We start from the raw sequence: 14,664 nt of genomic DNA, 5'->3' as shown, positions 1-14,664 counted from the left end.
ATGTTGCGGAGGTTTAATGCTCTCCGAGGGGGATGGGAGGATCGCTGGGGCTGCTGGTGGCTGCTACTGATGCTTACCTCTCCACTGGCCGGAGCCGAACTGATGCTGATCGCTCTGGCTGAGCCCCTTTTATTTCTGAAACGCAGCTGATCCGTACGGCATGTTCCTAGCGCGTTGTGCTGATCGGCTGATTTCGTGCTGGTGTGTCCTTAACGCGCTTGTGCGGATCGGCTGATAGTGTGCCCGTTGGTGTTTGGGGTATGGTCACACTTGGGCTGGTCAGCTGTGGTTGGTTTTATGTTTTCGGTTTTTTCTTATTTTTTGTTCTTTTTCTGTTTATTTCTTTTCTCCTTATAGGGCAGGTCTTCATGTATTGTCTCTTATGTTCTACTTATTCTACTAATACTTATAGTTTAGTCTTCATGGCTTGTCTTGGTGTTTCTAGTATAATTAGTCTTCAGGGTTTCTTCTTGGTGTTTCTAATGTTTTGTTGTGGTGTTTGTGGCGCCGGCGCTTGGTCTTCCTGGTGCTGGGCGTCACACTCCCCCCTCCTTTCCCAGTGGGGCGTTGTCGGTTGATTTTGTTTGGAACCAGGCGCTGATGCGGACATCTCCAGCTCGGCCGATCTTGACCCAACACGCCTCCTGTTCCTCGTTCCATAGTTTGAAGCGTCGTTGAGTGTGTTTTGGGCGGTCGTGGAGTTTCGTTTTGACTAGTTCGATCGACGTGGTCGCTAGTTCGAAGTTTTTCGGGACATTCCATTCGCCCGGGATGGTGCCTCTCTGGATGGGTTTCCGGGGTCCCGGTTCCGGCGTTGGCCGCTCGGGGTTGAGATCCAGCACGTCCTTGTCCGTTGGGTCTGATACCGAATTCCTTGCGCTTTCCTCTTTTCTCTTTGGTTCCCCGTTGAAGTTTATTGTGGCTTCTCCGCACGTTATTGATGTGCCTGCATCCTTTAAGAATTCCATTCCTAGTATGGGGGTGTCTGGTACCCCTGTCATGATTAGGAATGATTGGGTGGTTTCTTTTCCCCCTAGTTCTACTGTTATTTGGATTCTTCGTGTTGTTCTCCGAGTGCTTCCATCCGCGAGCAGGATTAATCTGTTTTCCACTCCTTCGATACCTTCTCCTTTTAGTTTTTCGGCCACCCTTTCGTTTATCATGCATCTTGTTGCCCCTGTATCGATGATTACATCCATCAGTTGTGATCCAATCCTGGCCCGTCCTAAAAGTTGGTTCTTGTTAAATATTAATTGTGTGTTGTCCCGCTCAGCTGGTTTCGGGCCACAGGAGTTTCGCGGGTTGGTCCTGCGCCCTGTGTGTTTTCCGGTTGTTTTCTGCAGCAGATCTCTTCCATTGTTGGTTTTTGTGGTACTCCTTTTGGTGATTGTTGCCTTGGGCTCTTGGTTCTCGGGCTTTTCCCTCGTGTTTGGGTATTTGCTAGTTGTTCTAGCCTCTCTCGAATATTTATTGTCTGTTCTCTCCGAAAATTGTAGTAGTTTCTTTTGGGTCTCTAGTCCATCCAGTTTCTCCAATCCGAATTCCTCGCAATAGTTTTGTAACTCCAGTTTCGTTGCTTGGTTTTTCCATTGTTTTGCCATCTTGACCTTTGAGATTATGCTTCTTATGCTACCACAACCTGCTCGGGCGCCACTGTGACGGCGCTTCGGCCGGGGTATGCTCGTCACGCCGGGTTCCACAGAAATTTGTTTGATCTCTGGGTGTGGTAGCTGAAAGAGAGTCTCGTGGTTCAAGAATAAGGCGGGGTTTGAGCGGTAACAAAAGAGATAGTTATTTTTATTGTTCTTAAAAGGTACAAAGTTTGGTAGGTGCGCGGGTTTTTCTTCTGGCTCTTCCTTCGGGGTCGGCTGCCGGGGTCGTCCTTCGAGTTGGCCGCACGTGGCGGATGGTTGCGTGCGGGTCCTGGTAGCCGTCCGGTCGGTGTCGGTCGAGGTGCGGAGGTCTAATGCGCTCCGAGGAGAAGAAATGTTGCGGAGGGTTAATGCGCTCCGAGGAGAAGAAATGTTGCGGAGGGTTAATGCGCTCCGAGGAGAAGAAAGGTTGCGGAGGGTTAATGCGCTCAGAGGAGAGTAAATGTTGCGGAGGTCAAATGCGCTCCGAGGAGAAGAAATGTCGCGGAGGGTTAATGCGCTCCGAGGAGAATAAATGTTGCGGAGGGTTAATGCGCTCCGAGGAGAAGAAAGGTTGCGGAGGGTTAATGCGCTCCGAGGAGAGTAAATGTTGCGGAGGGTTAATGCGCTCCGAGGAGAAGAAATGTTGCGGAGGTCAAATGCGCTCCGAGGAGAAGAAATGTTGCGGAGGGTTAATGCGCTCCGAGGAGAATAAATGTTGCGGAGGTCAAATGCGCTCCGAGGAGAAGAAATGTTGCGGAGGGTTAATGCGCTCCGAGGAGAATAAATGTTGCGGAGGGTTAATGCGCTCCGAGGAGAAGAAAGGTTGCGGAGGGTTAATGTCTCCGAGGAGAGTAAATGTTGCGGAGGGTTAATGCGCTCCGAGGAGAATAAATGTTGCGGAGGTCAAATGCGCTCCGAGGAGAAGAAATGTTGCGGAGGGTTAATGCGCTCCGAGGAGAGGAAAGGCGGCGGAGGTTTAATGCGCTCCGAGGGGGATGGGAGGATCGCTGGGGCTGCTGGTGGCTGCTACTGATGCTTACCTCTCCACTGGCCGGAGCCGAACTGATGCTGATCGCTCTGGCTGAGCCCCTTTTATTTCTGAAACGCAGCTGATCCGTACGGCATGTTCCTAGCGCGTTGTGCTGATCGGCTGATTTCGTGCTGGTGTGTCCTTAACGCGCTTGTGCGGATCGGCTGATAGTGTGCCCGTTGGTGTTTGGGGTATGGTCACACTTGGGCTGGTCAGCTGTGGTTGGTTTTATGTTTTCGGTTTTTTCTTATTTTTTGTTCTTTTTCTGTTTATTTCTTTTCTCCTTATAGGGCAGGTCTTCATGTATTGTCTCTTATGTTCTACTTATTCTACTAATACTTATAGTTTAGTCTTCATGGCTTGTCTTGGTGTTTCTAGTATAATTAGTCTTCAGGGTTTCTTCTTGGTGTTTCTAATGTTTTGTTGTGGTGTTTGTGGCGCCGGCGCTTGGTCTTCCTGGTGCTGGGCGTCACACCGCATCAGGTTTGGGAGTTTCCATCTGGTGAAGGATGTCGCCGGATAAGAGCAGACACGGCGAAGTTGCGGCGAGCAACTTCAACTTTCCCACCTCCCTTACGATGCGGCCCAGGTGATCCGTGCGCACCGTTGGGTACTCCTCTGTCTCAGCTCTTCAACTTGCATCTGTTTGAGGTGATTGTCGCTCTTCTGACGGTGCTCTATTAAAGCATCCCGCTCTGCTATAATAGCCACTAGTATCTCCCGAAGTCTCGAATAATATTTGTCCTTTTTTGCAGCTCTCCCAGTTCCTTTTGCATACACAAGATACAACTATCTAAACGCGTTTTCTTCTCGTTTAATGCAGCAAGTTTTCCAAAGCAATGTGCCCACAGATTCTAAAATGGCAATGCCGGATAGCGCATGTATGCGCACCATATCCAGGACCATGGAGACGCTGTCATTAATCTCCTCTTTTCCCATGGCCTTATACTCAACCAAGGCCTGTGGAAAAATAGCTATGGTTACATATCAATATATATGAATAAATTAACTTACCAGCTTCATGTGTAGGTAATGCAAATTCGAGCCATCGAGGTTGAATTCCTTCCACTTCCCGTGCCAATCCCATTTTGCATAGAATTCGTCCGCAATGAGAACGAGCGGCTCTCTCAAACCGTGCATCATGAAAATTTGGCCATCGTTGAGGTAACTCTCCCGACTCTCCCACGTTATCAACTGTACCGCATTTAGTCGCTGCTGCTCCGACAAGGTGCGCACGAAGGACAAGAAATATTGATGCATCACGATTCAAATTACAAAGGTTACAACCGTCCAACCAACCGTTCCACCTCTTCGACCTCCCTAACAATCCGGCACAGTCTTGCGAATCGCCGGCTGCGAACGTTAAGTTGTAGAGCTGTTCGAGCACCGTGTCCGACGCCTCGAACTTCTCCGCAATTACTTTGCGCAGGTGAACGCTGTCCCATAGCACAGCGTACTCCTGGGCGCCGTTCACCTGTTCCAACATATTGGAAGGGCATCCATCGCTGAAGATGGCCGTCAATCGGGGGCCATATCCCCGTTGCCGAATGCTGTCCAGCACCATGGACACAACTTCGCTAATGGCACACTGCCCATGACCTCCTGCGATCCCAAGGCCTGCGAAATAATGGTTAATAAAATATATGAGCATTATATATTATCGTTTAACTTAATTAGAGGAGGTGACAAGCGCCATGTGCTGCTGAGCATCTTCTTGGATGCATAAAGCGCAATGGTGGCCTTCTTCACCCTTTCCACTACATTGGGTTTCCAAGCCAGCTTGCTGTTCAGTACTGTGCCTAGATATTTGACCTGTTTTTGGGATCAGCCTAGTTTGGTAAATTTTAGGAGGGGTCCATTTCGCTACCATGTACCTCTTGGTAAAGACGATGGTAAAGACGTATCTCCCTGAGCGTACGTTCCATTAAGGAGCTGAGGGTGGATGGACATGCACCCGTAATAAGTATTCTTATGTCATCTGAAAAGGCTGTTATTTTTGGGGCCTTCCTTTCAAATCTCGTGATGAGGTCGCCATCCAGATTCCATCCATAGGAGTGGCGACAGGACTCCACTCTGAGATGTGCCTCTGTGAGCCCCTTTTGCAATAGAAGCGGTGCCCCACTCCGATTGCGCCCGTCTACTACCTAGAAGGTTCCTTATCAACAGGTTTATTGCTGGGTGTATATTAGTCGCTACCAGGCGATTTTTTATTGCATTCGTAGCCACGTTGCTCCGGAGATGTCAACAAATACTCCCAGTGCATACTTTTTACTGAGAAGGGCGTTCTCAATGGCAGCTACTACCGAGTGTAGTGCAGTCTCCACACATTTCCCTTTGGTATAGGCATGCTGGTTGGTTGACATCAGTCCCCCAACCTCATTACTGATGTGTAAATCCAGCAGCTTTCTAGTGTTATTAGTATAAAGGAGGTAAGGCTTATCGGTCTATAATCCTTGTGACTCACATGGCTGCACTTTCCTGCCTTTGTGGGAAAGAAAACTTTCGGCCCGTCCGCTGCATAAGAGACCAGAACGATCACGCGGAATTGTTGGTTCCCGCGCGCGGGAAATAATGTCAGCAACCCCCCAATCAAACGCCGCCGAATCAAACGCTGGGTTTCAGCTTCGAGACGCGTAGGTGGATCAGTATATTATTGTGGACATATTTTAAAAATATATCTTCCTTCACAGAGGACTTATGTACCCTACGCTTTGCCACAAGCTGAGTGGTACCGAGCAGTATTTGAAGTAGAAAATTGATTAATCAATCGTATAAAATAATGATGGCATGGCTAAATGTTCTATATAGCTAGTAATATTCGTCGGAATATCAAAAACGAGGAATATGTAAAATAGAACTTGAATTCGTCAGTATATTTACGGTATATTTTGAAAATTAGGCGGTATATTTCTGAGGGTCGGACGGTATATTTTATCGATAAATCCGCGGTCACACTGTTAACAACACTCTTTGCTGCAATTAAAAATTTGTATTTTTAATAAAACTATTACTGATAACCGTTAGAAAATTTAGATCGTTTCAAAAACGGGCTCTTGCGACAACAGTGGGCTAAACAATTAGGATGGCAACGCTACCACCCCGTAAGAGTCAGACGCCAACACGGATCTGCATCTCCAAGCAGCATTTGACGCCGCTTCAGACGTTGCTCCAAATGGGATTTCCACGGCACAGAGCGTGAGTTTCCATAGCATAGCCATCAAATGCCACTAGCCTCCCGTGCCTTCACCGGAAGCTGAGCGGCTGTATCTGGGATATAAGCCGCAAACAATAGCGGCAAGGTGAGGGTCGTGTATTGATTTTTTGTATTTTCATCCCCAGGGAGAAAGCTTTGGCGTCGACGGGAAACCGAGGTGTGCAAATCGCTTCCGACTGGCTGTTGGCCCATGTAAATGACGCCTCTTTGGATGAGTGCGCCCCACGCGAATACATCATATATGCATGTCCCACGGGACCTTTCCTGCAGCAGCTGGAGGAGTTCTGGTCAAAATCGCGCCAAATGTGCGGCTGGAATGGTGCCCACAACTACGTGCCCCACATCACACTTGTGTCTTTCTTTAAGGTGACAGCTTAAGGGAATTTGTATCCTTAAAAATTTTAGTTACATCAGATTATCCACCAACAGGCACCGGACGAATGCTCGCTGCAGCTTTCAAAGGCTCTGAAGCAGGTGGTCGACATGACGGGTGCCCTACTGGATCGCCCTCTCAAGCTAGAGCCGTATATGAGCCAGAACTTCATGGGCTTCTTTGTGGCCGAAGAGGATGCCAACTATCTCAAGCGTCTGGCTTTGCAATACGTCAAGGAGGTGTCCAACTCAAGTATGCCCATGTGGTTCTGTTGGTTGCAGTTGCACTCTCTTTGGGTTGTTTTTGTTTTGGCTATCTTTTTACGTTCTACATATTCACTGTCATTCGGTTCGGTTCTCTGTTCCAAGTTTCGGAGTGGCTTACGGTTATGTTCTTCTCCTCTTTTCCTGCCTACACACTAATCGTTGGCAATGGAACCCAATGTAATGGCAATGGTAACGATGCACAGTCATTAGCGATACCTATGAGCAGCTGGACGCCATTGTGGCCTGTTTCCCCTGGTGCGGAGCGGTTTCCTCGGGCACCCGCTGCATACCACGCAGCAGTCGATGTAAGCTCTAGTAGTATTAGTATCTAAAATGAATCCCTTATCACCACGAAAACATTCCCACACTCACATACGTCCTTATCTGTCGATGCATGATGTCTTACACTCACCCGTAGACCGTAGCTACATTACTAATCTATATAGGCTCTGATGACGAGTAGAGTTTATAGCAAAACACGCCATGACACGGCAATTAGTAGTTTATTATTATTGGCATACAAGTACAAATAAGCAGCCCCGCAATATCTGACATTTAGTAATTGATTGTCTTTCGTAGCGTTCGGTCACTAATTGCCTATAATTCCCCGTAGCCATCTCACTCGAGCCCCACGTAAAGAGCCTGCACCTGACGCTCGCCTATCAGTTCCCGCAGGCACAATTCAATGCACTGAAAGCACTCGTGGAAACACTAGACGCCGGCTGTGCCTCCAATTGGGAACTGCGCCTGTACTCCCGTGACCCACGGCTCGCCACCAAACAAGTTAGCGCACCTGCAACCTCACAATCGCCAAAGCGGACTGTAATCCCCACATTCTTTGCTTGCAGGTCCAGAAAGTCGTCTATCCGCACAATCCTCACGAGACCGATGAGCTAGAGCTGCGGATTGGCGACTACATCTACTTGAACAGTGACGTTGTCGACAGCTCAAGTGACGGCTGGGCCGAGGGAATCTCTTGGCTCACAGGCAGCACGGGCCACCTGCCCGTTAACTACACCGAACGCACTGCCGAGTCAGACGCCTGGACCCTGCATCGCGTTGTCCAGCTGTCTAAGAGTGTGGCCTCTTCGCTGACATCTGCAGAAGATCTGGACATTGTGGACGGGCGCAGTATATCCACAGAACCCGAGGAACGTCAGCGGCTGAGTAAGTAATCCATCTAGAAACGAGATAAAATCGGACACTCCAGTTTATTGACACTCCCTTATCAATATTTCTCAGAAAAGTTTTACTTATTTGTCACTTGCTGTCATTTTTTCTTTTGTTAGGTACAACCCATCCCGAGATTATAGAGGGCTCATCCTTTGAAGATTCAGAGCAGAGTGTCGAGAAATACTTGCGACAGACACTGAAACCGTGCCTGGAACTGCCATCAGTTCAATTGCTCAATAGCCAGAACTTGGGCCATCAGCAAAATCCACACACACCCACGATTGAGATTACGACCAATATGTCTTCCTGCTCTACATCGATGTCCAAGCAGGTGGTGGACGAGATACTTGTAGAACCACTGGCAGCGCAGCCACCGCGTCCCGATGACACGCTCAGCGTCCACTCGGATCACTCGATGCATCCGTGTTCGCTGGATGCCTCACAGACAAAGAACCGCAAAGTGTACATCATGCGACATGGCGAGCGAGTGGACTTTACATTCGGTACTTGGATACCCTACTGCTTCGATGAGTTTGGCAATTACATGAGGAAGGACCTTAATATGCCCAAGACCCTTCCACGTCGCAAGAACAGCCCCGAGGGCTGGCAGAACGACTCCCCGCTGACCAATGTGGGTGTATTTCAGGCAAACCTCATCGGCCAGGCTCTGCTGGAGGCTCACGTTCAGGTCGACCATGTCTACTGCTCGCCCTCGTATCGCTGCATTCAGACCTGCACTAGTGCCCTGGAAGGCCTCCAGCAGGGCGGACAGCACAAGATCAAGCTGGAGCCGGGTCTGTTTGAGTGGATGGCCTGGTACCCCAGCGGTGTTCCCGACTGGCTGACCAAGAATGAACTAATTGAGGCCAAGTACAACATCGATTTGGAGTATGAGCCCGTGCAGCCCTCAGGGGAGCTGACCGCCAGTCTCAAGGAGTCCACAGAGCAGTTTTATACCCGTAATCACGACGTTCTGTTGCAGCTATTGGAGCGCACAAGTGTGTATCCAACTATATTTTATGACTTCATTTGAAGATTTCTTTGTAATTTAAAATTTCGATCCAATTTTCTTTCAGCTGGAAATATCCTTATAGTGGCTCATGCAACGACATTGGACACCTGCTCTCGCCAGTTGACCGGTGGAGCTCCTCGGAGCACCAACGAACTGCGTCAGGTTATACACAAGATCCCCTACTGCAGTCTGGCCACCGTGGAGCAGGTTGATGGCGTCTGGAAGCTGGTGGAGCCCGAGTGCCTGCCGGTGACACACTCGAAAAACCCGCGATTCGAGTGGAATGCCTTGGCGACCACCTAGTGCCAGTGCTTGGAGCAGTTTCTATGCAAGCACTGAGACTGATCGAGCAATCGAGAAAGAAGCACACGATCCAATATTTAAATTTTGTTGCTTAACTATTCAAATTTAGTATGCTTTTTCCGCTCGGACATTGATAACAAAATTGCTTTGTGACTGCCATATACAAAGAGATACTGAAAGCTATGTAGATATACAATGCCACGATACACTGCGATGGAATACGATTTTGTTTCGATACAGTAATGCATATTAAATGTAAAATCATTATGCTGCATGTTCTGCCATTAGCCAGTTGAAGGGAATCGAATCAAGAGAGACCCGGTACTTTATTGCAATCAATATGCAAATACACACATATATTTACACAAACGAGAACGTAGACCATATACCACTGTACTTTTTGGAGCATTTGCTCAACGCTTTAGCAACATACATATATAGTTTAGCTTGCTCTGTTACTAGTTTAGTTAGACCACTCGATTAGCCTTGCTGCGTAGCGCAGCGTTTGATTAGCATTCACCTAATACCTACCCCTCAAGAGGCAGATTACTTACCAACATAAATGTTGAGTTTATATCTATACGTAAAGCCCTATAGCCGTACTATATAGAGTATCAACATATATATCGATTGTATTGAATAGTTTTAGAAGTACAACACATCGTGTAAAACATAACCGAACAATAAATACATGTAATGCCCAATTTGCATTTTTCCTTTTGATAGATCCTCCCTCTGGATACCTGGATAGATAGTACAGATAGTACTCCATATGAGTATATCGCAGTGTCTTGCACGACTCTGAAGGGGTCGATTCTTTATTTATTGCGCATAGAATTAGATTAGTAAGGTAATTTGTTTTAGTTTTTAAATCTATTAATATAATTGCTGAACGTTTGGTTTTACTTGAATTACATATTATCTGCGTTTTGTATTCATTCGGTATTCGGGTAATATATATCCCAATATATATATATATATATATGTATATATTTGTTGTGTGTGTTTGTTTCTGATTTGAAGGAGGAAACCAAGAGAAGCAGAGGCCGCAGGCGGGGCGACAACATTAAAGAACGCGAACGTTAACGAAATCCGATTACAAAGAACTTAAATAATACGAGAATATGCCAAACATTGAATTTTACTTTCAAACTTTCTAATGGATCCGCGCCGCTCGTGGGGGCGACTGTTAAGTATATAAAGCATTTAATTGTATATGTAAGAAAAAGGCGACAAAGTAGAAGCTACTTGAAATCTTTTGTGTGTGGGATAAAAGTTTTTTTTTTTATCGAAATAAAGAGCTAAGAACTCGGAACAAGCGAGCGGCCGCCCAGCTGCAGGGTGAGCGGCACTCCAATGCCCTGACTCAACTCGAAGGCCAGCAGCAACAGGAGCACAACAATCACCACGCCCGCCCTCAGCCAGGATCATTGCCTCGCCGCCGGCCTGTTTAATTGTTAGCACTGCACCTTCCCGAACTGTCCGCCGCGGCGATCCAAGTGCTCGCGGTACTCCTTGTAGTGCATCTGGATCTCCTGCGAGCGATAGCGTGTAAGCTTGATGGACTTGCGCATCTCCTGGGTGATGGCTGCGCGATAGCCGCCCTTGCGCAGCAGCGAATCAATTGTCTGCAGCTGATCCCAGCCCTGTTCGGTGGCCACCTGCGGGAGGTAGGTAGCAGTGCGCTTGCAGCCGCGCTCCGTGAGAAACTCGATGCGAATACCGTGGACGCCGAGCTGCCAGTCCAAATGGCCCTGGGCTTCCTCGAAGTTCTGCAGAATAGACACAGAGACTGTCAGCCTAGAGAACTCGTCGCGCGAGATGGGGGCAAAGCGAGAGTCCTTGAAGGCGCTGGTCAGAGCGTACTCACGCAGGCCGTTGTGCAGCTCCATGGCGCTGAAGGTGCCGATGCAGCCGCGCAGTCGCTTGTCGCGTCCGATTTTCCAGGTAACGAACAAGGGATAGGCATCGTTGCTGAAAATCGGCACCCCCGGCCCGTCGATGTTGTTCAGCTCGCAGTCGAGCACCTCGAAGCAGAAGAGGCACATGTCCGGCACAGCGACGCTCTTCATACCATGGCCGTTCGAGTATCGCTGCTGATGCGGCTGATGGACCATCTGCTGATGCTGGTACTCGTCCCCATTGCTGCTGGAATGGTGCGGCTGCTGCTGCTGCTGCTGGTAGTTGTTGTAGTGGTTGGAGTTGGACATTACTTGCTGATTTGTGTTACGTTTAAATCTACTAGTTACGTTAAGATATATTGTATATTATTTAGGTATACAGCTAATGGCAGTGCACGTTGATGATCTAAGTTCAATTAACATAAGAGAACAGCCGAAACGAACTTCATTCACTTCACAGACAAACCAAAACGCCAGCCAAGCGTGTCTCTCTCGTTCACTATTTCGCGGGACTGCCCTGAAAGATAAGCCCTATCTCATCAGTTCAAAATTAAGATTGGAGAGCAGCTGATGCTGCTGTTTCTGCTGTCCGATGACTTACCTTCTTCTGCCGTCTAAATTAGGTCACCTGCCACCCACGTGAATGCAGTTCCCTTGTCTTTGCCCTCGCCGTTGCCTTTGCCGTGTCCGTTGCAATTGCCCCAATCAAGTTCCTTTAGCTATCTGCTACGTGTCTCTGTGGGCTGCGCGTCCAGATCCAGACATCGGCCTGTCCCCCGCGTGTTCCTTGGCTGCCGTCTTGACTGCTAGCTCATAAGCACAACATCGAATTGCAGTCTCCTCAGATGCGTCAGCGTGTCTGCCTCTGCTACTGCTTCTGCGAACGACGGACGCGAAACAAAATTGGTTTTCAATCAATTTCCAATTCACTTATGCGATCTTCACCTTTCCTTTCACAATAGCCTATTGCCGTCTCATTGCCCTGCTATCTGAGAGGTAGGCGGGTGTGTGGGAGAGAAAGCAAAGCAGCAGTGCTGCAGTTATTCCGATTCTTCTCTGTTCCCCCCTCTATCTTTTTAATTGCTCTTTGTTCACATTGCAGCACATTGCCATGGCCGCCACCCCACCCCTCGTTTTGGCGCAGCAAGCTCACACCCACATGCACACACAAGAGCTCTCGATCTAGGGGCTTTGGATGAGCACTATAAATGCTGTTTAAATACTCCTTTTTACCTTTTTTTAATGTAAACAAATTTTACAATTTTTTTACGAGTTCAGTGCGAGAGAGACAGGGTCCGAAAACCAGGGCCTCCTCTAACTACATATGACGACAGTGCTGCAAAACAAATGATGTTGTTTAAGTGGTAGGTACCACCACTAACCAACCAGTTTACAGATGTGCCAGTTCATACACCGAACATGTCGCGAACGAAATTTCTGGAATAGATCCCAGGGTCTTCGGCTCTAACGTTCGGCTGCCGTCGCGTCCCAGCCCAGCAATGCATGTCTTTGCATAACACACACAATATGTTCTTACAAAAATATGTGATTGTATGCTATTTTTCGTTTTCAAGGTTTGTTTTCTGTTTTCTCTTGTGGTTCCAGCTTATATTAATTGTAATTATGTAACACGTATTGTTACATTTCTCATATTAGGTTATAGAATTGCTGGTTTTTGCGGACTATTTCATTTTCGATTTCTAAGCTATTTACATATGTGTGTGTTCGCCAGAACCGAAGACCCTGGGATCATGATGGAATTATAATTGCATCTTGCCTGGGATCTAATCCAGAAAGTTCGTGTATGAACTGGTACATCTATATACTATATGGCTAGTGGTGGTACGCCTGGTCGATAGTATCGGCTGTCCAACAGTGCTGTAAGCCGCCCAAACCAGTAGGGCACAATAACAAAGTTTTCGTGTGTAATTGGTGAATTATTTTTGTTAAAAAGCCAAAATGGCCTTAGCAAATGTTCTTCTGCTCAGTCAGATCGCTGGCCATGTAATCTTGTTCATACTGTCGCTGTGCATTGTGGTGCCGCTGTTTATAAATCTCGATCAATTCTGGTACGAAAATGCGCAGTATATTCCATATAAATTATTAACAATCTCCTTTTGTCGCTCCTAGTGGACACTGTCTCCTTTTCACGACGGGAAAATGGCGCGAGGAGGACGGCATGTTCGATGTAAATTGGGCATCAAATGGATTCTGCAACTTCCCACTGATTACTGGGTTCTTCCTGCTCATCATATCAGTGGTGCAGATATATCGGTATGTACCTACTACACTACTTTTCCAACTTCTGCGGAAAACTCCCTAATCTGATTCATTATTTGTCAATCAGATATGCACGCATGAAGGAGGAGGCTTCGTTTATTGCACTGTTCATTGACGTCGTTTTGGGTATTTGGATGCTGGCCATGTCCATTCTATCTGCCATATTTATTACACTGGGCTTCATTGTCTGGTGCGATGGCATGACTGAACGCTTCCCATCCTGCGAGATCTCAGCTGGCCAAAACATTATCCGCGGCGATACAGAGAAGATTAATACTTCGGGTTTCTACATTGAAATGGGCACAACACAGGTGACAGCTGATACTTATTCTTATGAGCTCCCTATAAATTGTCTTTGTCTTTTGTAGTTTGGAGCCTGGGGCTCATTTGCCATATGTGTGGGCATTGGCGTCATCGCCTTGCTGAAGCTCATCGACAACCATCAGGTGCGCAACATCAAGGTTTCCATGTACCTGGAGCGACAGCGCCTGGTCAATCAGCAACAATTCGATGGACGATCCACACCTCCCATTGTCTCGAACGCCTCTTCTGATTCGGATAACAACAAATAGTTGGCATTGGAAACGACGCAGCAGTTTGTGATTCTCTACGTATTACTCATCATGTGCGTTATAATCATAGTATGTCACTTAGTCCTCGTTCTTATCATAGAGGTTGAAACCAAGCAACGGCACACCTACTATACTCCGATTTGCATGTAGTTAGCGTTGTGTCCAGTACTAATTAGAGATACGAAATCTATTATTTAAGCTTCTTACGTGATATGTATTGTATATATGTATGAATTTAATCGAATATTCCATGTTATACATATAGCCAAATAAATTGATTAATATTTACGACATGTTTATTCCACAAGTGAGAATCACGCAGAATTAAATTATTTTGGTTGCAGTCATCTTTTCCACCGCGAAGCTTGGAATGATTCATCAAAGAGGTTACAAACTTTTTTATGTACGACTATATGTACATATATAGCGAAATAAAGTGAGTGATATTAATAGATATGTGAAGTGTTCTTTCGGGGATTCTGTGTATGTACCGTCGATCATTAAGCTGAACACTGTACATATACATATATTGATTTAGTGATGCTTTGTGTGATTAATTGGGAATATAATATACAAAGATATTTCGAAAAATGCAATTTGAATACTCTAATCAAAGAGATATATACATAAAAACTGAACTTTCGACTAGTTTGAAGCGATGCCGGAGTGTGTATTAATATTAAATATATTAAATCTGAAAAACATTAAAATTATTCTAGCTGGAGAACTACCTTTATAAGAGCGCAGATTCGAACGATTCACCGGTGATACTATATCAAACAAAAACTAAATTTCCCCAGAATAATTACTACCTAACATATATGTATATTATGTACTTGAATTTCGTTGAATACTTACCAGTATTTCCGCCCATCCCACAATATTGTTGAATAAATTAATACAATT

General features: G+C 46.6%; 4 protein-coding genes across 7 annotated transcripts; 2 read left to right on the top strand and 2 right to left on the bottom strand.

Annotated features, from left to right (window-relative positions):
* Nucleotides 1-3,433: 3,433 nt before the first annotated feature.
* Nucleotides 3,434-3,943, bottom strand: LOC108157605. The gene is made up of 2 exons (XM_033389996.1): nt 3,679-3,943; nt 3,434-3,624 (listed from the first exon to the last, which is right to left on the bottom strand). The coding sequence occupies exons 1-2, from the start codon at nt 3,922-3,924 to the stop codon at nt 3,454-3,456; spliced, it is 417 nt and encodes a 138-aa protein (XP_033245887.1). The 5' UTR covers nt 3,925-3,943; the 3' UTR covers nt 3,434-3,453.
* A 1,670-nt stretch (nt 3,944-5,613) lies between these two features.
* Nucleotides 5,614-9,916, top strand: LOC108156116 (protein UBASH3A homolog). 2 transcript variants are annotated; one of them, XM_017287416.2, is made up of 8 exons: nt 5,614-5,859; nt 6,004-6,244; nt 6,308-6,503; nt 6,721-6,822; nt 7,131-7,300; nt 7,366-7,684; nt 7,807-8,688; nt 8,767-9,916. In XM_017287416.2, the coding sequence occupies exons 1-8, from the start codon at nt 5,747-5,749 to the stop codon at nt 9,003-9,005; spliced, it is 2,262 nt and encodes a 753-aa protein (XP_017142905.1). In that variant the 5' UTR covers nt 5,614-5,746; the 3' UTR covers nt 9,006-9,916. The 2 variants fall into 2 exon arrangements, with proteins under 2 accessions (XP_017142905.1, XP_017142906.1); XM_017287417.2 differs by lacking the exon at nt 6,721-6,822.
* On the bottom strand, nt 9,787-12,245 carry LOC108156117 (uncharacterized protein CG5902). 3 transcript variants are annotated; one of them, XM_033389315.1, is made up of 3 exons: nt 12,140-12,245; nt 11,508-11,783; nt 9,787-11,437 (listed from the first exon to the last, which is right to left on the bottom strand). In XM_033389315.1, exon 3 carries the CDS (start codon nt 11,213-11,215, stop codon nt 10,463-10,465), a length of 753 nt encoding a protein of 250 aa, XP_033245206.1. In that variant the 5' UTR covers nt 11,216-11,437; nt 11,508-11,783; nt 12,140-12,245; the 3' UTR covers nt 9,787-10,462. The 3 variants fall into 3 exon arrangements, with proteins under 3 accessions (XP_033245206.1, XP_017142908.1, XP_017142907.1); XM_017287419.2 differs by having other exon boundaries at nt 9,787-11,423; XM_017287418.2 differs by lacking the exon at nt 12,140-12,245 and adding an exon at nt 11,852-12,014 and having other exon boundaries at nt 9,787-11,423.
* A 540-nt stretch (nt 12,246-12,785) lies between these two features.
* LOC108156118 (transmembrane protein 179) lies at nt 12,786-14,046 on the top strand. Its single transcript, XM_017287423.2, has 4 exons — nt 12,786-12,975; nt 13,037-13,180; nt 13,254-13,497; nt 13,555-14,046. Exons 1-4 carry the CDS (start codon nt 12,866-12,868, stop codon nt 13,756-13,758), a joined length of 702 nt encoding a protein of 233 aa, XP_017142912.1. The 5' UTR covers nt 12,786-12,865; the 3' UTR covers nt 13,759-14,046.
* Nucleotides 14,047-14,664: the final 618 nt, after the last annotated feature.

Source organism: Drosophila miranda, chromosome 2, assembly GCF_003369915.1.
Source record: "Drosophila miranda strain MSH22 chromosome 2, D.miranda_PacBio2.1, whole genome shotgun sequence".
Lineage (NCBI taxonomy): Eukaryota > Metazoa > Arthropoda > Insecta > Diptera > Drosophilidae > Drosophila > Drosophila miranda.
The sequence above is the reverse complement of the archived record's forward strand: the minus strand, read 5'-3'. Positions and strand labels throughout refer to the sequence as shown.

Coding starts and splice junctions, on each gene's coding strand:
- LOC108157605 (XM_033389996.1), bottom strand. CDS start 3,924: ATGCATCAATATTTCTTGTCCTTCGTGCGCACCTTGTCGGAGCAGCAG. Junction 3,625..3,678: donor ATTACCTACACATGAAGCTG/GTAAGTTAATTT, acceptor ATTTTTCCACAG/GCCTTGGTTGAGTATAAGGC.
- LOC108156118 (XM_017287423.2), top strand. CDS start 12,866: ATGGCCTTAGCAAATGTTCTTCTGCTCAGTCAGATCGCTGGCCATGTA. Junction 12,976..13,036: donor ATAAATCTCGATCAATTCTG/GTACGAAAATGC, acceptor TGTCGCTCCTAG/TGGACACTGTCTCCTTTTCA. Junction 13,498..13,554: donor TTGAAATGGGCACAACACAG/GTGACAGCTGAT, acceptor TGTCTTTTGTAG/TTTGGAGCCTGGGGCTCATT.
- LOC108156116 (XM_017287416.2), top strand. CDS start 5,747: ATGGCAACGCTACCACCCCGTAAGAGTCAGACGCCAACACGGATCTGC. Junction 5,860..6,003: donor GGATTTCCACGGCACAGAGC/GTGAGTTTCCAT, acceptor TTTCATCCCCAG/GGAGAAAGCTTTGGCGTCGA. Junction 6,504..6,720: donor CAAGGAGGTGTCCAACTCAA/GTATGCCCATGT, acceptor AACGATGCACAG/TCATTAGCGATACCTATGAG.
- LOC108156117 (XM_033389315.1), bottom strand. CDS start 11,215: ATGTCCAACTCCAACCACTACAACAACTACCAGCAGCAGCAGCAGCAG.